Source organism: Pimephales promelas, chromosome 14 (genome assembly GCF_988280905.1).
Source record: "Pimephales promelas chromosome 14, fPimPro1.hap1.1, whole genome shotgun sequence".
Lineage (NCBI taxonomy): Eukaryota > Metazoa > Chordata > Actinopteri > Cypriniformes > Leuciscidae > Pimephales > Pimephales promelas.
Genome location: NC_142782.1, coordinates 29363668 through 29387705, shown reverse-complemented (window position 1 = coordinate 29387705; position 24038 = coordinate 29363668). Strand labels below are relative to the sequence as shown.

The window sequence follows — 24038 nt, the reverse complement described above, 5'->3', positions numbered from 1 at the left end:
CTGTTTACAGGATTAATATCACGAAGAATGCACACGATGGGACCAGCTATCATTCAGACTATCCTCTGGGCCTCAATTATCCAAAAGTTTCATTGCAGTGATTTTAAAACCAATAATTTATGGCAACTCCTGCTGGTTCCTTACTTGCAGTGTGAATGATTATAACAGACTGATTGAATTAGATGAATAGAGCATCTTTTCTGTTAATTTGATTATTCTAAAGGTTCTTTAGGGCTCTATTAATTTTCTTTTTGTCAAATAACATGTTTATCACCACACACCCGGGTATCCCTTTGCTTGCATATTAGTTTGCACACCCAATCTAGGCTGCCAGTTACAACTGTAATTATTTATCATATTATAATTTATTTACACAGTAAACATCTATTAAAATGCATTTAGAAACAACTGGCTTTGGGACAGCATTACTTTCTCCAGTAGGTCCACTTATTCAAGCAAGCGGCGATGTCAGAGGGGAACGCTATCAGAACGCTGGCAAGTAAAAAAGCAACATAAAAGCAAAAGCGCATGAAGGTTGTGCTGCATAATTCATGTGCCGCTCCTTTTAGAAACGGCAAATTCATCAGGACAATGACGTTTGACAGAGGAGCTGCTGTCTCTGTTCACCTTGCACCGTTCAACATTCTCTTCCATTCGAAAACAGCACAGTGCTATTAAAGATACACAGTGCACTGCAGACTGATGAGCCAGCAGGGTTTAGGCCACTTTGAGTCAACTAAAAGCAGATTTGTCATGAGAACCTCACTTTACTGTACTGGTAAAGTGTGTCAGGATGAAAACGAATCCACTAAATACCTGCTTCTTGCCTGGGCAGTCTCTGGTGCAATAAAAAAATTGGAAAAGCACCATCAACACCAGCAGTTTTGACATTTGGGGAAGCATTTTCTTGTACTGACATTATAAGGAAACGGCAGGTTATGGGGAATATAGGTGGTGTTTGAAAAACTAATTGTTTCAACTTGCTTTTGGGGTCTTTCCAAATACTTAATTCAGTACATATCCTATGTCTGAAATCATTCTCTCGTTCTCGTATAAAGAACTCCACATAACAAAATGGAGAAAACAAAAACAAAAGTTCCTTTTAAAGGCAATTCTGTTAACTTGGAAATCAGCTGTTTAAAAGTTTGGTGTTAGGAAGAATGATTTCTTTTAAAGAAAAATAACACTTTTATTGAGTTAGGATGAATTAAATAAATTTGTTCACTTCATATAGTTTAGGCAACAATTTATAGTTGAAAAGAGAACGATTTCAGACATAGGACATTACATAGCAAATTTTCATTTCTCTTCCTGGTCCTTCGGCCTTAGAAAGCACATTGCGCTACGAGTACCAAGCAAAGCAGAGCACTACAACTAGAAATAAATGAACAATCACTTTGAAGGACCTTGGAAAGAAAATAACACATTACAAGAGAATCAGATTAAAAAGAGCACATTTGCGAGGACAAGCAGAAGTGGTATCCCATCAGTGGGCTTTTCAGAGGGACACAGACCACCTGGGCTCCGCTCTTGTCTTTTCTATGTGTCCTCCATGGTTATTTTCTGTTCATTCTCCGTCCGTCTTTCATCTTCCCTCCAGAGTACGTGCTCTTTTCTCCTCTATGTTCACCAAATCCCACTCTCGCTACTTTATTATTAAAGCCTATGTTCTATGACCCTAGTGACACCAGGAAAGACAATGAGCTATTCTACTCTGTCACCATATTCGGATGAACCAATAGAGAGGAAGAGAATCAATGGTCACCTCTGACCTGCTGCCGGTGCGTCTAAGGACAAACAAATGCTGGTGACTTCAGTTTCATGAATGTAGGCCTTGTGTTGTGCTTTTTTAAATCCTATATCTATGATGTAGTACATTTAATGGACAAGTTTAACACTGCAGAAATTGAACAGGTTTCACATGTGAAAGAGCCTACTAGTACTAGGAGCATCAAACTTTCTGGTTATGAGATACTGTGAAAAATATGAACTCAAACTCACTGTGTTGGAAGGACAAGGGTGCTGGGCTGGACTTTGGGTCTTCTTTTGGCAGATGTTCCCATCTGATTGGCTGAGCGTTTGAGTGACTGTTGGTTTAGAAGACTGGAGGCCAAACCTGCATGGTACTGCAACTACAGAAGAAAAAAATGTCTATGTATTAGGGCTGTCACGATTAACACATTTGCTTAATCCTGATATAATTCCATTTACGTGACACACACATCACACATTACTGTAATATAATATTTAGGGTGGTTGGATTTTGTTTGTTAACAGGGCTGACCACTGTGCTTGTCAAGTCATTTCTTAATTCCACATTAATTCATAGTTTTATGGCCAATGGATGATAATGCCAACAAGCCTTGAACAGATTCGAAATTAAAGGGTTAGTTCACCCAAAAATGAAAATTAAGTCATTAATTACTCACCCCCATGCTGTTCCAACCCCGTAAGACCTTCGTTCATCTTCGGAACACAAATAAAGATATTTTTGATTGAATCTGAGAGCTAGATCAGTCCTATATAGACTGCCTAAGCCAAGGGACTGGCTCTTGACGGCCCATAAAGTCATTAAAGAAAAGGTTTAAATATTCCATGTGGCTACAGCGGCTCAATTATAAGTTTATCAAGCGAAGAGACTACTTTTTGTGCGAAAAAAACATAAATAACGACTTTATTCCACTATTCCATTACTTCCTTATGGGCGCATGCGCGAGAACTGAGACGAGGACGTTCTCATTCGTCTACTTCTTGTTACCGGCTGCTCACCGCTTAGGAGTTTTACCGCCCCCTACCGTATAAAATGATGATCCATATATAAGGCGCTCCGGATTATAAGGAACACTGTCGTTTTTTGAGAAGATTCAAGGCTTTTAAGTGCACCTTATAGTGCGGAAAATACGCAAATTGAAAAGCGTGTACAGCGCGCATCTTCCTCTGCTTGTAAACAGAAAGTTTTGCGCTTCCAGCTATATCAGCACATCATCTTATACGGTAGGTGGCGGTAAAACTCCTAAGCGGTGAGCAGCCGGTAACAAGAAGTAGACGAATGAGAATGTCCTCGTCTCAGTTCTCGCGCATGCGCCCATAAGGAAGTAATGGAATAGTGGAATAAAGTCGTTATTTATGTTTTTTTCGCACAAAAAGTAGTCTCGTCGCTTGATAAACTTACAATTGAGCCGCTGTAGGCACATGGAATATTTAAACCTTTTCTTTAATTACTTTATGGGCCGTCAAGAGCCAGTCCCTTAGGCACTCTATATAGGACTGATCCAGCTCTCAGATTCAATCAAAAATATCTTTATTTGTGTTCCGAAGATGAACGAAGGTCTTACGGGGTTGGTACAGCATGGGGGTGAGTAATTAATGACTTAATTTTCATTTTTGGGTGAACTAACCCTTTAACATTGTCCAGAGAACTTACACTTCTGCTGTTTTACAAAGAACAGTTAAGCATGTAAAATGAAATCACAGACTAACTGGGCTTTTAAGAATTGTTTACTCAAAGCACAGACCCAATGTTGTCAACAATCTGTTCTTCTAGGAGAAAGCACAGTTGCTTACATTGTACTCCAACACATTTTTCCTTGTGTTCCTCCTCATCTCCTGCCCACCTCATCCCCCTCGCCTCCTGTCTTACTATGTTGAACGTAACATGGTGACTGTTATATATTTGGCTTTGATGTTGTAGTAAAACAGAAGCCTATAGTGACGAAACCACAAGAAAATTGTACTCTACCCAGATTGCACTGTTGTACACCACCTACCTGATGCCATGGACATCGTCCAGCATGTTTAACCAACAACCCTCAACATTGCAAGTAAATAGCTCACATATGAGACTAAATTTCAATCCAGGCCAGTAAATAATGCCTATTGTTAGCCACTGTGCTACATGTCAAATCTGTGATTTCTTGTTTTTTTTTCCTTTTAAAATGACTATTTGTTCAGAATTATTGAGCCTTTAAAGGGTTAGTTCACCCAAAAATGAAAATTATTGTGTCATTAATGACTCACCCTCATGCCGTTCCAAGCCCGTAAGACCTCCGTTCATCTTCGGAACACAGTTTAAGATATTTTAGATTTAGTCCGAGAGCATTCTGTCCCTCTATTGAAAATGTATGTACCTTATACTGTCCTTGTCCATAAAGGCAATACAGACATCATCAAAGTGGTCCATGTGACACGAGTGGGTTAGTTCGAATATTTGAAGCATCAAAAATACTTTCTGGTCCAAACATAGCAAAAACAACGACTTTATTCAGCATTGTATTCTCTTCCGGTTCTGTTGTCATTGCTCGTTCACGATTCATGACGCTGCTGACGTGTTATCTTGTGCGCCCGAGCTTCGTTTACAGTCTGATGGAGGTATGCGCTGCATTCAAGCTTTTCTACATTGTTTCTATTTTGGTATTGCAATATTTTTTAAAAATGGTTCGTAAGTGTGCATGTCGCGGATGTCCTAATCGGGCGCACAAGATAACACGTCAGCAGCGTCATTGGAATCGTGAACTTGGAACGACATGAGGGTGAGTCATTAATGACATAATTTTCATTTTTGGGTGAACTAACCCTTTAAGACCAAGCAGAAGCCACTGCCGGTTGGTTCCTTCGATAGTGGGCGGGAATAATGCACAAGCAGCAACTTCGTTGGCTCGTTCTCACCAATTACCGTCCACATTTTGATTTTAGCAAATGAGTTTGTAGTGTTTTATACAGTATTTATTATTAGTAGAATTTTTTTTTCATAATATTACTATTTTATTAGAATTATTGTTCTTTTTATTTATTTTTTTACAGAAACTATAAAGCATCACTTCAGTCCATCATGAAAAATGTTGAATGCTTGATTGACTGTAGTTGATCTATATATATAAATACAGTCAAGTAAGCTAAAAACTGTACAAGTCAATGGCGATTCTTGCCAAGGTGTGCGTAGAAGGTTGATCAACATCTGGGCAGATACATATTGGGAAACGAAACAGAATTGGATAACTTCAATGCAAGTTTACTACTATAAGGCTAACCTGATTGTAGATCAACTACTTTTAATAATGAGCAGCTTATAGCTTGACAAAAGACACCTTTAAAGTGAATTTTCCAACACAACAGCTCTAGTCAGCTTGCTGGGAAAAATCTTAAGAAAATCAATAATCCGTGAGCAACCCGCTGGTAGCGAGCTAGGCTGATCGTAACACAAGCAGTGACAAAAGCGATCTCATCAGACATCAGAATTCATCGGCATGCACACCCACACAAACCAGGCTCTTAAATTAAAGCTTGCATAGGCCCGTGCCTCATTAATTGCTATTAAAATATTCCTCCTATTGAGCTAATTAGCCATGTTCCGTGGCAGTATAGCGACGTTCGCCGAGTGGGAAGCAGACGGCACAGCACTCCCCCCGTTTAATTTGGCTGACCAAAGCAGCTGTGTTAACGGGGAATTATTTTAATTAACTGAATCTCCTTTTCGTAGCTAATGAGCCTACTTGGTAAGGGCCAGATCTTGTACGAGAGTAGCGTGTGTATGGAGGGAAGCTGGGCTCCAGCTGTATAAAAAGCCCTTGCTAATAAATAAAAAGGCTATATAACAAGGTAAGAAGAAAAGAAAAAAAAACATGCAAGATGCTGTCAAAATGGCTCAGGCACCTTTGAATGTCAAGTGGCTTGAGAGATTTTTTGCATTAAAAAACATCCACAGCAATCACCACTGGTTTATATATTTTGGCACCCGGACAATTGTGTTAGTGTTTCACAAAAACAAGAAAGACAAATATATATATATATATATATATATATTACAGTATGAAAAAGCTGAAAAACATTAAGATACTGAAAGTTTTTTAAACTATGTCAGCGAGTGCTGAAGGCTTATGTATTTCTGAGGACAGTATGAAAGCAATATTTCCCTAACATGTTTAATAACACAGAAACGCAAACCTCTAAAGTTCACAAAGAAAGGACAGTTAAAACAAAACAGATAAAAAGGACAAAAGATATGGAGGACTGTGGAGAATGAGTACAAGAGAGAGAGAGACAGAGACAGGACAAGAGAGGCATTACCCAGAATGCTGTCAGGCAGCTGAGACTGAGAGTGTCATCTCATTGGGGCAGTTGAAGATTAAAGTGCAGGGTCAGAATCTGACTTGTGAGAGGATGCACGGGACAAGCACACACAATCAATGTCACCATCAAATGGAACAAAACAAGACAGCCTCTTTCACTGGAAGCAGACACAATCCCAGAAAAACCACTGAATTGTTGTCTACCACATTAGAATGCCATAATCCAATTGAAGATACCCATTTCAAACAAGACACTTAAGCAAACCGGGTCTGTAAAACCCACCACACTTACATGCAATTCAAGAAAAACTTTGGAAACACTTTATAAAGCTGTGTTCACCCTTTAATACAGATTATCTTTACATATTTAACCATAATCAGACGTATATAAAAATAAAAATGTGCAAAGGTTTAGCATTGATTCAGAAGCTCAATTCAAGCAACCGATATTGAGCATGTGCTTCAATATATACCATCTAAACTTCCAGCAGTAAATAAATAAAAAGGAATGCATGTAAATAACCCACAACAAAAACTCAAAGGCATTGCCAATTAATTGTGATGCATAATACCTTTCAAGTGCTGTCAAATTATAATATAATCGTAGCTTTTTCTCAAATAGGATGTAATTTCTAAAACACCTTCAATTCTTAAAAACCTCTTAAAGATTATTCTTTTTAATGAGGCTAATACACCCCCCCCCCCCCCGACTCTACCTCCACCATCTTCCAGATATCTGCAACGCTCCAACTGCAGTGCATCTCATTCCTGATGCTTTTGCATTTAATACTATAAGCAGACCAAGAGAACTAGCGCTTATGCAAGGAAACTGCATCATTCTATGCAACTAATATCTAACTAATATCCATTCAAAGAAGCTTCGCCGAGGAGGGAACAGCAAAATCATGTCATGAATATTAAGTACAAGTTGAAACAATTCTCTTTGATCATTCGCCGCTTGTTAATCTGCTCCTTAAAAAAATGATGAAATGACTGTTTGTATGAGTGCATCTTTATCTAAAATCTCCCAAAATCTTTGCACAGCCTTGAGGGGAAAATCACCTCGATTTGTTCAACTCAGTTATGTTAGCTTTTGATAGGTAGACTACAGGGAGAAAGTGTTGAAAAAGTCAAATAAATCAAATTTTACTTATAGCAACACTTTTTTTTTTTTTTTTTTAAAGCTATGATGACCAGGTGTGGAGCCAAAAATTGTGTCGTTTCGAAACTACAACCTAATGTTGCTGCCGGGGAATTGTCCCTTAAAGGACAACTCCGGCGCAAAATGAACCTTTAGTCTAATTACACATTGTTACCTAGTCAACCGTTATCTGAGATTTGTTTTCATGATTGCCGAATGTAAATAGTTTTATCTCTAAAAACAGTTTAGCCTATAACGCTAGTATAATGCTAGTATATAGGGCATAGAGTAATGACAAATAAAAATCGCTTGTTATTACCACTAAAAAGGCTCAAAATAGCCCCATACCAACACGACACCATAATAAGGGTCCCTACATTCAAAACGAAGCATTGAGAACTTTGTCAGTGTCCATACAGTTTAATAAGAAGATATTTTATACACACAGTAAATTTCGCGAATACAGGAAGAAGCCATCTTGGAAAAATAGTCTCTACCAGTAGATCTACGAACGCCGATCCAAGTGCGCTGGTGAGATGTGAATAAGGTGATAAAGTGAGCGCGAACAGTAGGCTACGTGTACATATTGAAGACAAATAAACGGTTTGTGTTTGTGTTTCTTCTGGAAACAACGGACCATATGAGATTCTGCATAGTTCAGCGCACTTGGATCGGTGCTCGTAGATCGACTGGTAGAGACTATTTTTCAAAGATGGCTTCTTCCTGTATTCGCGAAGTTGACTGTGTGTATAAAATATCTTCTTATTAAACTGTTTGGACACTGACAAAGTTCTCAATGCTTCGGTTTGAATGTAGGGACCCTTGTTATGCTGTCGTGTTGGTATGGGGCTATTTTGAGCCTTGTTGGTGGTAATAACAAGCGATTTTTATTTGTCATTACTCTATGCCCTATATACTAGCATTATACTAGTGTTATAGGCTAAACTGTTTTTAGAGATAAAACTATTTACATTCGGCAATCATGAAAACAAATCTCAGATAACGGTTGACTAGGTAACAATGTGTAATTAGACCAAAGGTTCATTTTGCGCCGGAGTTCTCCTTTAAAAAAAAAGTGTAGTCTCTTAGGACATAAACACCTGTTGAATGCCATATAAGATCTTTAGGGAGTGCATTACATATCCAGAATACATTTACATTTACACTTTGTGTGTTCACACTTGTATCAGTTCTCCTTGTTCTTTAGGTCAGGAGCAAAAAAATATTTAGTCATACTGTAATTTTAAACACCGAACAGAAAAAGACAATCCAGCACCTGTGTGCTGGGATAAATGTCCTCGTTATTTGTACATATGATGGTATTTTTTTCCAGCTAAAAGTTCACAAAGAGCCTATAAAATGTGTAAAGGAGCCACACAAATGGGACCTGCTGCAAAGAAACATCATACCAAACTGTAATGGGCAAAGTAGCTCCTAAGAGGAGAAGATAAACATTCTGCCCTTTTTAGGGTCACATCTTGTGATATCACATCACATTTTTGACACATTTAGATGCCTTTGGTGCATGATGCATTCATATTTCAGTCAACCCTCACCAGTATGTTTGGAAGCAGACCAAGACCCTCTGAAATATGCAGTGCAGCATAGTAAGAAACAGATTTTGTTAACTAGTAATTGGAATAAACTGATAAACTAACAGAATTAATAACTTAAGAAAAAAAGATCCATATGCATAGTCTGTGATCTCATTGAGAATATTTATTCACAAGAGATAATTAATATATTAATCCCCGTGCAACGAGAGAGAAAAGAGAAACCTTAAAATAGGGGAAGGTGGAACGGGGAAAAAGAGATTGACGGGCGGAGAGAGGAAGAGACAGCAATGCTGCAGTCAGGGGGTTAATTAATTTTTAAATATCAGCCAGGGATCACAGGGTCTAGGGTATTTTCTATGTCTGGATCTCATAAATCAGGGTTATGGGTAACACAAATGAGATCAGACATATTCCATGCAGGAAACCCATTTGGATTTAAACAAGTTTCTACAGGCAGTGATTGAATAAGGAGAGAGAGGCATTTGAATTCAAAACAGTTCCGTTCATCAAAACATAAAATTATGTCGGCTGTTGTGTTTCTAGAGCTATAAAAGTAGTTCAAACGACTTCTGAAGTCATACGACGACAATGCTATTTGAGGAAAAGAACAATCTTTAAACTGTTATACAGTGATAATATTCCAACACATACGCAAACCTTAGTTAACCACCGTTAACTACGCAAAAGTTAGTTATATGGACTACATTCATGACTCTAATATGGTGTTTTTGGAGTTAAAGGGATACTCCTATTTTTTTGGAAATAGGCTCATTTTACAACTCCACCAGAGTTAAACAGTCGAGTTTAACCGTTTTCTAATCCATTCAGTCGATTTTCTTATTTTTAGAAGAATATCAGTAACAAGACAGTTTCTGGTCTCATTGACTTCCATAGCATATTTATTTCCTAATATTCTTCTATTTTACTAATATTCTTCTAAATATCAGAAAATCGACTGAATGGATTAGAAAACGGTAAAACCCAACTGTTTAACTCTGGGCGAGTTGTAAAATGAGCCTATTTCCAAAAAAAGTGGAGTATCCCTTTAACAAGTGTAAACACTATGATGAATAGTCAATGGAAAAAGCAAAAAAGACAACAAGTAATTACAGGACTTTCTTTTTCTTTAAAGACCCAGACAAAAGTTTTTTGTTTTGTTTTTTGAGTAAATGGACTGAATATATTTTTATTGAATGGTAACTTGTCTGCAAGGAAGTTCCTTTAAGTTATATTGTCTGGTATATAGTTTTATCGCCTAAAGAAAGCCTATTATGGTCACTGTATGTTTTTCTTTTATAGAAAAAAAGAGCAAACCTGTAAATCAACGTTTCTCCAATTTATGTATTTACTCATTAAATTTGAAATGCTTGGAATGTTCCGAAAAAGGAGTAAATATTTATAAATTCCCAACTTAAAAGGTTACAATACATGTTTGTAATACATTACAAACCAAGAACTAAGCAGTGAAAGCAATTAGCTTAAACCCCACAAGGATGTAGTTCATACAATTTAACCATCCATCAGAAAATGTACAGGACACAACAAATAGACATCGTCCCCACGGAATCCTAAACAAACAATTTGAATGAATATTCACTCATGAATAGCAAGCTCTGAAAAAAAAAAAAGTATCTATCAAAGGTTCCCTTGCTATTTTAATGAGGAATTAGCCGGCCGAGGCGAGCCGAGACCACTGTTCTTTCAACTTTACACTCCCTTGTCTTGAAACTAATAAGGAATCCAAGCTTGCTAAAGTTACCACATCAAACATTTTTCTCAGAGCAGTGCATTTTCAAAAGGTCGCTGCTTTTTTTTGGCCCCTGTTAGTTGTTTCTCGTTCTTTTCCACCCCTTTTCGTCCCTTTGCGCCATGCTGATCTTTAAGACTGACCAGGCTATTAGTCCTCACTGGCACAGCAATTGGCAGACACATGCTCCATCATTAACTGCAGAGCTGAAACGTGTTGCGATGGCAAGTCCGCTGCTCTCTGATCTTATTGTGGGCTCCGGGTTTGAGGCCTGCCATTTGTTTCTTCTGACAGCCTCGTTCATGACATGATTAAAGCGCATAACCAGCCGCACAGTTTCAGGACATTGTGCGGTGTGAAAAGCCACGAGCCTCTGGTAGATTCATGGCATTCTTTTGATTAGTTTGAGGTCAAAAAAATAAAAATAAATAAATAAAACGGGAAAAATCTGTACGCTCTGTGATTATAGAAATATCCATAATTTAAACTCAAGGGACTGACTGGTGACTAGCAGTTGGACGCTCAGCCTAATGGCAGCTACAACATTACTGAAATCAAGATGTTTTTCATGCATAAAGGTGGATATTGTAACGTAAACATTTTATTAATGCACATAGAATGCATATATAGTGTCTTGACGCCGCTGATGCCAAACACTAATGGTTTTGTCAAAAGTCACATGATCAATTATTTTCTACAAAGAATTTAATTTTGCATTAAGCGTTAAAGGGATAGTTCATGCAAAACTGAAAATTATGTCATAATCTACTCACCCTGACATTTATACAAACCTGTATGACTGATTTTCTTCTGTATTTCAGACCACACAACTTTGTTTGAAATATCTTGTTTCACAAAAAAAAACAATCATGCAGGTTTGGAACGACATACAGTCAAACCAAAACATATCGAGACACCTTCAACATTTCTCACATTATCACTTTATTCGCTATAGTTTAGAAAAGGGTAAAAAAATCAGCTGATATTTCACTGGTTTTGGCCATCCTTCCTTTAAACGGTCTAACAAATGAATTAGGTTGAATAGCTGTCAGCTGTTAAATTTAAGAACACAATTAGATAATACCAATTTAGGTCAACCAATTATTAAGTGATGCTTTTGTTCAGTCTGTGGTGTAAAAAGGTCATATTAGTAATTAAAGAAAAAACAGCCAGGTCAAAGTGTCTGAATAATTTTTGGTCCCAAATATGTATAAATTAATAGATTTTGGGTATAATGCATCACAGTTTACTTTTTTTTATGACTTTACTTACATAAATTAACTATAGTGTCCTACACCCTTTACTAAAAAAATATCAAAAAGTATATCTGGTGTCTGAATACATTTTGGTTTGACTGTAGGTGAGTACATCATTAAAGAATTTTCATTTTTGACTGAATACCCCTTTAGATTTTCAAATAAAGGTGTGTTCAACTTCAATTCCTTTTTTTTTTCTTGCTATGCGAGAATCATTTCACTCGTATCTGCATTAACCGAAATGTTCGTATAGTTCCAGACCTAGTGGACGTGATATAGCAGGAATGAAATAAAAAATAAAACTACATCTAGACTGTTCCCTCAGCTCATCAGGAGTCTTTGCGCTCCCTGAGTTGGCTTGACTATGAATATGATTTGGATTCCATTCCCGCATGTTTAGGAATGAAGTCAAATGTGGAATTTCTTGGAGATCCGCTTGAAAACAGGGATTGCTTATGTAAAGGGTCATTATAAAGTCTATGTCCAAAGAAGGGAGATTTTCTATAATACATAAGCAAATTACAATCTTTGCAATTTCACACAAGTGAGGCTAATTTCTGCTTCTTAATCTTTTGATCTCATTAGTTCATCCGTTTGTGCAAGACCGTCGGTTAAGTAGAAGAATATCAGAGCGCCGTTGGCTAAGTGACCTTGTGAAAGTCAACCAAGTCTGTGTCTCATTTTACTCACAGAGTTTCCATCAATGACAGACATATGCACTCGTGATGCATGGTCACAAGTTATAAAGACAATTAAAGGGAAACATGTTTAGCCCTTGGTTACTAGCTGTCACTCATCACAACTTATAGCCTGATGTGTTTGGCTCCAGAAATCTCAAGGTCTCCTCCTTCCTGAGGCTTTGTCTTCATTAAATGGGAAATACATTTGCATATTGTTACTTGTAAAGGGGGAAACATGGATGCTATTTCTCTTAATAAGCATTTTACTTTTAAATTTACAATTAAAAATATACTAACAATAAACACATTGATGAGCAATAGGACAGTCAAGTGACATCATTAACAAAAATTAAAGGTATAATTCACTCAAAAATGAAAATTGTCCCTCCCTGGTATTATTACAAAACTTGTGCTGCCTATCTGCTCTTCACATAAAACCAAACATTACTGGAAATGTATATTTAAAAAAAAAAATAAATAAACAAATAAAAATATAAAGTGAAATAAAAAAAATAAATAAATAAAAAAATAGAAAAAAAAGATTCCAAACGCCATTCAATAGCATGGTATGAGGAACAGATCAAAATTAAATAAAAAATAAATAAATAAAATTCAACTGCAACAGATTTAACTGAGTGACATTTTAGACTTTTTTTTCACACAAAGCTAATGTATGGTTTTTCAGAATGCTTGTGTCAGTCACGTGGGCTATGTTCATGCTCCTTTTTTGTCCTTAAGAAAAATATTATAGGGGTGGAACAACATTAAGGTGTGTATATAACACAAATTTCACTATTCTGTCTTTTTTTTAATATTTATTATATGAAGAAATGTTTTTTACAAAAACTAAACCAATGGCTGTACTTTCACTCTACCCAATTTTTAACCCCAGAGACACAAAAAAAAAAAAACACAGATTAGAAGAATCATGAACAGTTTGTGCGAAACCTCTGAATTGTCCCATAATTCATGTGCTCCTGGCAGCCCCGGGTCTGCTGGCACTAGGGGAGCACTAGTGTTTAAAGCTGACAGAATAACAGCTTGATGTCTTAACTGTGCACTGGTACAGGGATAAGCAGGTGCTTAAATGTCTCTGTGCAACCTGACATCTCTATTGTACTGACAGAACACAAGCGCATGTGTTAAATACAATGTTGTTTGACATTAAACAGGCGTTCGGGCTTCCAGCTGACAATGGAACAGACACTTTAAAGTCACGCAGGCAGGAAACGCCATGGACAAAACAAACATAAGACCTTTGCAAATGATGCTGATGCTATCAATATTGCTTGACAAAAGCTGGTCAAGTGATCTCAGAAAAAAGTACTTATTGGACCGGACCATTACAATAAGGTTCCATGTGTTAACATTAGTTAGTGCCCCTATAATGCTGTTTTAAAGGTTCCTAATTTTGTTTTGGAAGTCAAAAAAACACTTTAATTTTAATTTGCACATCAGCTAATTTCTTAAATAGTCTGAAATCGTTTTTTTTATTTTTATTTATAAAGATTTAGTCTCTCTAAACTTCTCCTTTCCGATTTAAGTAGATTTTTTTTTATTTGCATTGTTCTTCAATTCCATGTAAAAGTCTGTCGAGTAAAATCAAAAATAAAAAGTTGTATCTGTTATTATAATATACTGTATATTTACTGGACCTAGGTAACAATGAACATTTTTATGTAACAAATGTATTGCTCATTGTAAGTTAATGTTTGGTAATGTAAACTAATGGGACCTTATTGTAAAGTTACCATTTTTAGTTTAAAGGTTTCCCTGCTTTATTTTGTACTTAACGTTTTCTAATGTAACATGCTTCTCAATTAAAAAAACAAAAAAAAAAACTCCAAAGCCTCAGGAAGGAGTGGACCTTGAGATTTCTGAGACAAAACACACCAGGACATAATGAGGGTGAGTGACAGCTAGTAGCCAAAGGCAAAACATGTTTTCCTATAATTAACTGTTCATCTATTCACTCTCAAATCCAACCGGATCAGTTCTTGAACAGATTACATGCCCACTAAAAATACAATTAGCAATATAACAAGATGGTTTTCTTTGGCAAAAGTACAACTGTGAAACATACATTATTGTAAAAATGCCAGTTCAAAACCACACACACACACAAATCTGCACCATAATTTACTACAACACAAATGCTTTGGGATCACTTGTTTCTTAAAGGAGTCATTTCTTTTTTTTAACCTTTGAGGTTCAATTATAATAAATAAAAAAAGAGCATTTTTCCCGCCACAAATAATTTAGTCATGATTTAGTTTTATTTCACCATTTTCAATTACAATTTAATGAAAAATATGTTGATTCTTCATGATATGACCCGTTTTATGTTCCTTGATCACACAGAATAAAGACAATGGCCAAAAACAGTGCATTAATCCTGGGATCATTTGCATGGCAGAAACGTTCGCATCGAGTGTGTGTGTGGGGGGGGGGGGGGATCTGTCTGGACAGACAGCATGGAAGCATCAATACTTCTGCAGAAAGGCTTGGTTTGGCCCCATGCCCCTGTTCACCCGCACACCGTCCAGTCCAGACACACCTAATCCTGCTGTAACGCTCCCAGCCTCAGAGTGTGGGAAAACAGCTGGCCCACCACCCAGAGGGCAGAGGAACCGCATGTAGTACTGGCTTATACTAATTAGACCACTAGAACTCAGACATTTAGTAAAGGGTTTCAAACTGGAAAAACTATTGACCTTAAAAGTTTATAGTCAACACGCTCACCTGAACACCGAATACTATGCCGCGCGCACCTTCGCGCTTGTGCAGACACGTCGGGTGTAAACAAGGTTTGGTTCAAACGGTTCAAGGTCCAAAAGACAGTTGCACAGTCAGTGCAAACTGCAAACTATTCAAATGGGCTTTAAACGATTCCAGACGATGAATAAGGGTCTTATAAAGCAAAACGATCAGTCATTTAAAAAAAATAATAATAAAGTTTAAGTTTTATAAGCTCAAATGGTCACCTTGCTCTGTTCTATGATGCGCATCCGTGACTGTCCTGGTCGAACTCGTTTATCAAAATGAACGAATCTTTTTTCATGTCATTTTGTTCATTCAATGAACGAAATGAACGAGTTGACTAGGGAAAAGATTCGTTCATTTTGATGAACGAGTTTGAACAGGAGAGTCACGAATGCACATCACAGAACAGAGCAAGGCGACCATTTGAGCTTATAAAACTTAAACTTTGTTACGTATTTTATTTTTTTAAATGAGTGATCGTTTCGCTTGATAAGACCCTTATTCATTGTCTGGAATCGTTTAAAGCCCTTTGAACAGTTTGCAGTTTGCACTGAAACTGTCTTTTGGACCTTGAACCGTTTGGTTCCCATTGAAGTCCATTATATGGAGAAAAGTCCTGGAATATTTTCATCAAAAACCTTAATTTCTTTTCGACTGATGAAAGAATGACATAGACATCTTGGATGACATGGGGGTGAGTAAATTATCAGCAAAAGTTTTTTTTTTTTTAAAGTGAACTACTCCTTTAAGAATTTGAGAAGAAAGTATAATTTACATGTTTTTGAGTGAAATGATAACTTACAAGCAATTGTTAGATTTAATCAGCGCGATTTACTGCAATGTCCGAACCAAAACAAAAGTGGATGTTTCTTACTAGCTCAGATGACATTTTTTTTCCGGTGAAAATTCTTATGTTGGTCATACTTCCAAAAAAAATGCGATTCTGTATGCAAGTATCGACATCGGCACGGTGACTGAAAGCTGCACACTCCTCAAACATTGTGTTCATCCTCGCTGTGCCATGTTGATGGTGTTGAAGTACAACCCATGTAAAGTTGATAATTCCCTGAATGACTGCAATTGCAGATTTCGAACAGAGATGGCGACAAAGAGGCAAAACGCCGGACTGCGGCTTTAAAAAAGCTGGCTTGGTTGTTGATTGCTTTCAAAAACATTAGGTAAAATAGGTAATTACTGTACCACTACTGGCACCAAATGGAATTACAAAAAAAGAGGGAAGAATTAGAAAAAGAAAATCAAACAAGTCACAGGCAGTGTTGTTGTTTTAGGATAATTCAGATACTATATTACAGTTTGTATTTTTTTTATTTTCCATTGTCATAATAATTTTAGTTAAAATTGCAGTAATTTTGTTGTGTTTTGACTTTTTTTGTTCATTTTATAGTTTTTCTATTTATCATTTTTATTTAGTGCATCAAGAAAAGTATAGTCTTGGCAATTAACCGAAATAAACCATTTTAAAATATTTTATTTAAGTTAACGTTTTTATTATTTCAACTTTCAAGCAACAAACATGTTTGTTTTTATGGTTATAACTTGAGCAAACTATAATAACTATACTAAAACTGTTATCAGGATCAATACTCCATTTTGAAAAAGCTAGATGATTATCTAAATTAATAAGGAATAAACAATTAAATATACAATATCTTTAGGTCAATTAGCTTGATACCAATTAATACCAACTAACTAACTAAATAAATGCTGATAATCAATAGGGGGCCATTACATTGTGCATCCCTAGAAATAAAAGTGTTGAGAATGAAGAAAATCAACACTTTGAGAATTAAAGTACAACCACTATATAGGAAAAAAGGAATTAAAAAAACACTTCTGGGCAAGAAGAGACATTCAATTCCCGTTTGACCTGTTTTAATGATTTTCAAAAAATAGACACAAACCCAAGAGCTTTTCGCAATAGCAACTTTGAAAAGATTTGCTTTTGTTTGAGGAAGACGACCTCTGTCCGTACACCTACTACTCTGCACACCGTGTGGAAAGAGCAACTCATGAGTAGCTGTTATTGCTTGAGCACCCTAACCCCAGTTATTGCACACAAGAAAAACTCACATTCACCAATTCATGAACAAAAACCTCAACAGGTTCTCAAGGAACTGCAGCCTTTAATGACCTATTTTTTAAACCCCCCAATATCAGGAATCCAACCATAGCTTTCTGCATGTTTCCAAAAAACAAACAAATAAACAGTGTGCTTCCTATTCAATTCCTCATCTATCGTATTGCTACCTGCATCACCTAAGGGCTAAGCATCAAAGAACTCAAGAACGGAGCGCAGACATCCTGCGAAATTGCATTTACAGTAAGAATAGCAAATCTTGTTCAATAACACTTAGGACAGAAGACCTACTCAAGATCAAAAGAAGTCAAAGCACTCAGCTGTAATGGATATTGAGCAAATGTTGGTTCTGCTGTGAGAACACCCACATCTATTGAATCTCAAGTGTGTGCTCTCCTGGCAAGACGTGGTGTGCGTTTTATTGAGAGGATTCGCTTGAGGACCTTGATCCAAAGAGAACAAAATTTTACAGCCTTTTCAGGACAGAAACAAAAGAAGATTTACTAGGCAAGAAGTAACACAACTCTATTTTCTGTCAAATTAAGCAGACGGACTTCAGACTCTTTTTTACATTTGGAACTACTCACGTTGCATTAAGCAAATCACAGCTACAAGCTATAATGCGTCTCATTGATGCGCTGTGAATTAGATCAGCAAACTGTAGATCTGCTTCCTCTTTGAGTATAGTATTATAGTATTATTAGACGCAAGATGATATTCAATTCCACGTCTCAGCCGAGTCTGACTCCCACGATGATGTAAAAGCCTCGCATTCATGTTCGTTGGGAATTCATTAACAGCGATGTGAAGCGACTTTTTAAAGCTACATGTAGACAAAACCAATGTGAGATCAACAAGTATTAAGCCAAAATGAGAGAGGGCTCAGTTTACAGTAATTACAAGGAGGGTTCACATCATTTATCCTGTATATAATATTACATATAGCTAGCTACAACACCACTGAGCAGAACCTAAAGAAACTATGTACCTTTGTTTGCATATGGTACTAAGCTCTATATCTTTTGTTAGAAGGACCTTTATTTTTTGCAGGGATGCACCGGTATGAACATTTTGGCCTATACCGATAACTCTTTTTATATTAGAAAGTGATAACTGATATATTGGACAATATATAAATCCAAATTTTTGTATAATTTTTGAGAGCCTGATTACAAAAACTAAAAGTCTCACCATTAAAAGCCATGTCCCAAGCTCACAATTATGATGTTCTCATTATAATGTGCTGCACATGTTGCACTTGAACTGTATTTTCCTTTTTTAAGGGATTCCAATCATACAGTATGTGAAGCAATTCAAACCCATCATGGCGAACAGCGCGCATCTGAATGGTCTCTGCTGAAGGAAATAATCCATTATTTAGCAGCTTTAATATATTGGCCAAATTTGAGTCGATAATGATAACATTAAAAATCAACATATATCGGCCGATATCAATATTGTTGTCTCGTATGAAAAACCTTTAAAGTACGGAGTCCCCAAAAGGGACATGGTAAAGAAAAAAAATATGAGATGGAAGAACAAATTATGTCAATGCTTTTGCGTTCTCTCACAAATGTTTTGCTTTACGCCGACTCGCCGAGGAACTTTGCATTCGCTCACAAGCTCGAAAGTTTTTTTGTGAGTGAACGCAAAGTTTCTCTGTGGATTTGAGAGAATGCAAAAGCACTGACTTGTTATTTTTCCACCGCCATGTCCCTAGGGGTTCTGTATTAAAGCCATCCATTTAGCCATGATTACATTCACATTATAAAACAGCTTCTTGTACAGGATGCATATAAAGACAATAAAGCTAGGTGAATGAGCAAAATGCTAAAAAACTTACTTTATTGGACCATTTGTAAGCCTGGAGCAGCTGGCTGTACAGAGGAGTTTTGTCCTGTACGGGGTCTAAACTGAGCAGTCCACTGTTGTGTAAGGGGTGACTCTCTGACGGCCTGCCAACCAAAGTGCTGAGACGCTCCAATTCACTGCAGAAGCAACCGTCATACTGTTATGGTTGATATTTTTACACTTGCACATACACTAACAAACCAATGTCACACTCCACTCATGTATACGTTGTATGTGTGCAAGTATGACGTATGTATATCTATGTACGTGTGTGTGTGTGTGTAGAGAGGGGTATGTTTTTCTAAATGATGACACCTTTTTAATTATTGTTCCTAGCTGTTTTGACTTCAGAAACCATAATTAAAAAGATGTCACAGTAACCATATTTACCGCCCAAACAGTTACTACAATAACTGTTACAACAACAGCAAAATAATAATGGAAACATTATGGAATTGAAGACTAGAATATTCTGGCTACTTGCTTTTCATGCTGACAGCAACAGATTGGGTAGTACCACCAAGTTACCATGGTTTATTACAATAAAAAAAAACATTTACAGTTTGAATACCGTTACAAAGGCTAGTGAACAGGGTTAGTGAATTCTGTCAGACGAGATAACTCACTTTAAATCGCGATTCACTGACTGTAAATTATCTTGGAATTCCGTTATAAAGACTTTCTCCCGCCCTTCAAGGGTCTCCTTATTCTTCATCCCATCTTTAAGAGAATCGAAAACCCTTGTTACACTCGATCGAAGAGCCTGGATGGCATTAATCGCTTGAGAAAAAGCTTCTAAATTCACTCCAACATTCATAACGTCCGCCATCACTTCTCTGTCTGAGAACACTGGCGCCCGAGTGACGTCACTGCTGCCGAAAAGGATAATGGGATTTGTAGTTTCTTTGATTTACAGGATCTTAATTTTACAAAGTGGCTGGGGAAAGCATTTTTTTTAAATCTATTTAAACTAAACTAATATCTCAGCTTATAAGCACACACATCATTATTTCTGTTCAATGCTTCAGTTTACTCTTTTTAGGGAACGTATCATGGCATGCATGGACAGCTCCATCAGATGACAAACAGCCTTAAACCATTTTTAAAGCACTCTTAAGTAAGGTTAATTGTGCAACCACATTACTTGCAATCATGTTGCCCATTCTGGCGTGACTATTTATAAACTATTTATTTATAAATTTATTGTTTGTTTGTTTGTTTGTTTGCAGGCTACTTATAAATGATATTTATTGTCATGGTTTTTAAATTGTAGCTACTTAATTATTTAGTATAATTGCAAAAATGCAAACCTCATATAAATAGAACTTTAAATATAATATCTCATGTCATGTAACATTTTCTTTGGCTCCTGAGACTGATGTTCAACATTTTCTGAGGATTAAACCCGATGAAACCCCTCTTTTCCACAGGACTATTCATTTCATTTTGTTTCCAAAGTGGCATACTATATTCATACTATATAGAACGTACTTCACAACCGTTAAAAAGTAAGTTCTACGTAGTATGAAATATGGGTTGTATGAATGAGTCCGGACGTACAACATGCGCCATGTTGTTGTCGCATGACATACGCTGTCACAACAGTGCAAATATTTAAATAGCACCAACTTCGCGCTGTTTTTAGTTCTGCTTTCTGTTTTCATCTGCATTTTTACGTCGTCCGAGGTGACAATCAAGAGGAGGTGTCGGTCAGCTGCTCGCAGATCACGCCTTTTGCGGAATTTCTCAAATGACATTTATTTACCTAAGAAATTTTTCCTCATAAAACACACACACAACCCCTAGGAACAATGACAGATGTTGATTTTTGGCAAGGAAAAAGCCATTTATTTGCTTGTGATATATTAGCTACCATCGATAAATAAACATGAATGAATCAATAGAGATATGCATGCGTGTCTGTGTTTATCTCCTAAAGTTACAGCTGCGTCTCCGGTTTCCGACATTTTCAAATATAACGACAACAACTCCTCTCCCGTGGCATCATGGGATAGTAAAAAAAAGTGTCCATCGTATGTGCACTTCAGAATCTCGCCGGTAGTAGGTCATCCGGGTACTTTTTGCCTACTGTTTTTCGAATTCTATGATTTCGGACATACTACTCTGCTCGCGTACTGTTTTCGCATACTATAGTAAGTATTCGATTTCGTACGAATTTTTTTTTTTTTTTTTTGCGACTAACCAAAGTAGGCTACATGTTGGTCGACCAAACCTCTTCTAGTCGACTAAAAGTTAGTTGACTAAGGCAGCCCTATTACCTATTTATTTATTTATTTATTTATTTGTTCATTCATGAAGACAGAAATACATGCATGTATACAGACAGACATTACCACAGTGCATTAAACCTATTACAATTTGACCAATTACAATTTTATACTCTGTAAGTCTACTGTTTGTATGACTGTATGAGGAGGAGATGTGTGGAATACTCAGCCTTATCTGATCTGTCTCTTTAAGCGGGGCGGACTGCCTCATCTGCTGCTGGGACGGTTCAGCTCTTCAAGCCCGTAGATAAACTTCTGTTCCACACTTGGGCTAAACAAGGCAGGCAGTTTGCTGTAGCCAAAAGTATATGCATAGAGGTTTGCAAAAGACTAATGAAAGTCAGATATTGCGATGCGCAAATAGATAGGCTAGCTAGAGTAGATTAGACAGATTGAATGGAGCAGCAGGGATGGGAATGGGAGGTGTAGCTACTCCGAAGTCTGTCCTTGAGCGCACAGGACAGAGACATCAATGAAGGCAGGGGCAGGAAGACAAACTTTAAATGCACGTTTTCAAGCAATACATGATTCGCTTCGGAGCAGTCTGAATGTAGGGCATCAATCTAGAATGCTTTTCAACAAACTACGCGGCAGCCGAAGAAAGCACGAAGGGGAAAGCGTTGGCTGTGATCTACGGAGAGGAGTAACGTGTGTATGTGTGTCTCATCCATCTCAAGTGATGTGGCAGGGAACTGACTGAGAGAGTTTATACAGAAGAAATTCATCTGGGTACAGTAATGGTGCTGATATCTGGAGCCAAGGTAAGTTTCCTCAAGTGTGATTCTTATTTAGTCTTAAATATTTTGGAAATTGAACATGCTGAATCTTTTAAAAGCTCTCAGATTATGGTCAGCTTTTCAGGGGACGCTCTTTGGTGAATTCAAGTAACGTTAGGCTAACTTTAGCTCAAGAAAAATAGGTTATTGTCTATTACAAATCCCTGATGTTTTTTTAAGTGCTTTTAACTAAACTTGTTTGCTCAGTTTTTTTGGGGAAAATTGGTAAGATATTATTTCTTTAGTTATTTAGATTTATAATTTCCTTGATTTATACGTATTCTTTTTAGATAAATACAATACATTTGTTTAATATTCGCGCGCATTTCATGTCATAAAACAATTGATTAATTCGCTTTCTTGTTCAGATGACCTACTTCAGCGTTTAAATTATTTTAAAAGATTCAAATTGCAATGTCGAAGTGTAAAAGTAAGGAAAAGATGATTTGACACAGCTTTGAAAGTTCTGCTGTATACAAAATTAATAAATAATTTTGGGGTGGGAAAACTGGTAAAGCAGTAAGTTACCATGATTTTATTATTTTTTATTTTTTAAATAGTGACGATGTTTTAGTTGTAATGGTGTCAGTTTACTTTACAGTTCCTGACTGAATATGCCATTAAATCAGATGTCAATATAGGGTTATTAAATTTAGTTTCTGTAAAATATTCTGATAAACACAAAATAAGGCCATGACTTTAAATTAATCATAACCAACATCTTAGTCAACTGTGACCAGTATACCGGTAATAAGACAAAACACCATCAGAGAAACACATGATACCAAAATAAACCTTTAGTTACATAACATTTATTTTAAAAAACAAGGTATTTAATACCTCTTTGTTATAAAAAATCATAAAATATTCATATTCATATTGCCATGTCAAATATTCATTGTCTCCATAAACTAATGCAGATGCTTGCATTGTATTTTAAAATATTTCACAACTGTACCATGTGTTTTTTTATTTTATTTTTTCTATTTCCTAGGCAAACCATCAGAAATGAAACAGCCAATCTCATCACACTTGAATCTCAGATTGGACTCAGACACCAGACATCTTCTGATTGCACACAAACCACTAAATGCTTTTTATGTCTCTGAACTGAAGTGACATCCACCCCTTAACAGGAAATCAGTTGCCACGTATAGAAACTGAAGTTTGAGAATGTCACAACAGATCTGATTATTACACATTTTGCAAATTCGCACACAGTTTTCTTCGGAGGACCAGACATTGCCCTTTTGCAAGACACCGTCACCATGATGGAGTTTGGAAATTTCGCAGTCTAAATAATTTCCATGCTGATACTCCTTGCCTTTCTTTCATGCCCATGGACCCATCCAGTGCCATGCTCTCACAGGCGCTCCTACTCTTACAGTGCATTATACTGACTCTCGGCCAGTACGATATCTGCAAGTCGCTGGTCAGCACAGACGATGGACCAACATGGGAATATTACGCTTGCCAGCCCAAACCCACGTCCATGAAGGAGTACATGCAGATTCGAGTGGAGCCTCCCGATATCACATGTGGGAACCCACCGGAAAGGTTCTGCACTCTGGTGAGTTTGGACTGGATCACTTTTGGCTCTGCCACCTGCTTTGGCAGCTTGTGTTTGCATGCAAATATAGTTTCCAATCATGTTTATTTATGATAGTCTACATTTGATGCAATTTCAGCGTAACTCTGGAAGTTTTAAATCGAAAGAAAATTTATCATAGCATATACGTATACAGCACATGCCTTTGTAATAATGTTATTATTGTGATTAACTGCTAATGCTTATTGAGGATATGGGTTTGCTTATC

At 36.8% G+C, this 24038-nt stretch overlaps 2 protein-coding genes across 4 annotated transcripts in view; one reads left to right on the top strand and one right to left on the bottom strand.

Moving 5' to 3' along the window:
• The window catches only part of med27 (mediator complex subunit 27), a 52755-nt gene extending 32493 nt beyond the window's left edge, over positions 1-20262 (bottom strand). The window contains exons 1-3 of the mRNA XM_039664795.2: positions 19784-20262; positions 19150-19294; positions 2002-2132 (exon numbers count right to left, since the gene is read on the bottom strand). Coding sequence (XP_039520729.1) covers positions 2002-2132; positions 19150-19294; positions 19784-19986 — 479 coding nt within the window. The 5' untranslated portion in view covers positions 19987-20262. The remainder of the gene's footprint in view (positions 1-2001; positions 2133-19149; positions 19295-19783) is intronic.
• Positions 20263-21585: 1323 nt separating this feature from the next.
• Positions 21586-24038, top strand: part of ntng2a (netrin g2a) — a 65324-nt gene continuing 62871 nt past the window's right edge. The window contains exons 1-2 of one of the 3 annotated variants that reach the window (XM_089119808.1): positions 21586-22206; positions 23216-23791. In XM_089119808.1, the coding sequence (XP_088975934.1) occupies positions 23555-23791 (237 nt within the window). In that variant the 5' untranslated portion in view covers positions 21586-22206; positions 23216-23554. The remainder of the gene's footprint in view (positions 22207-23215; positions 23792-24038) is intronic. The other 2 variants (XM_089119807.1, XM_039664759.2) reach the window with 2 other exon arrangements.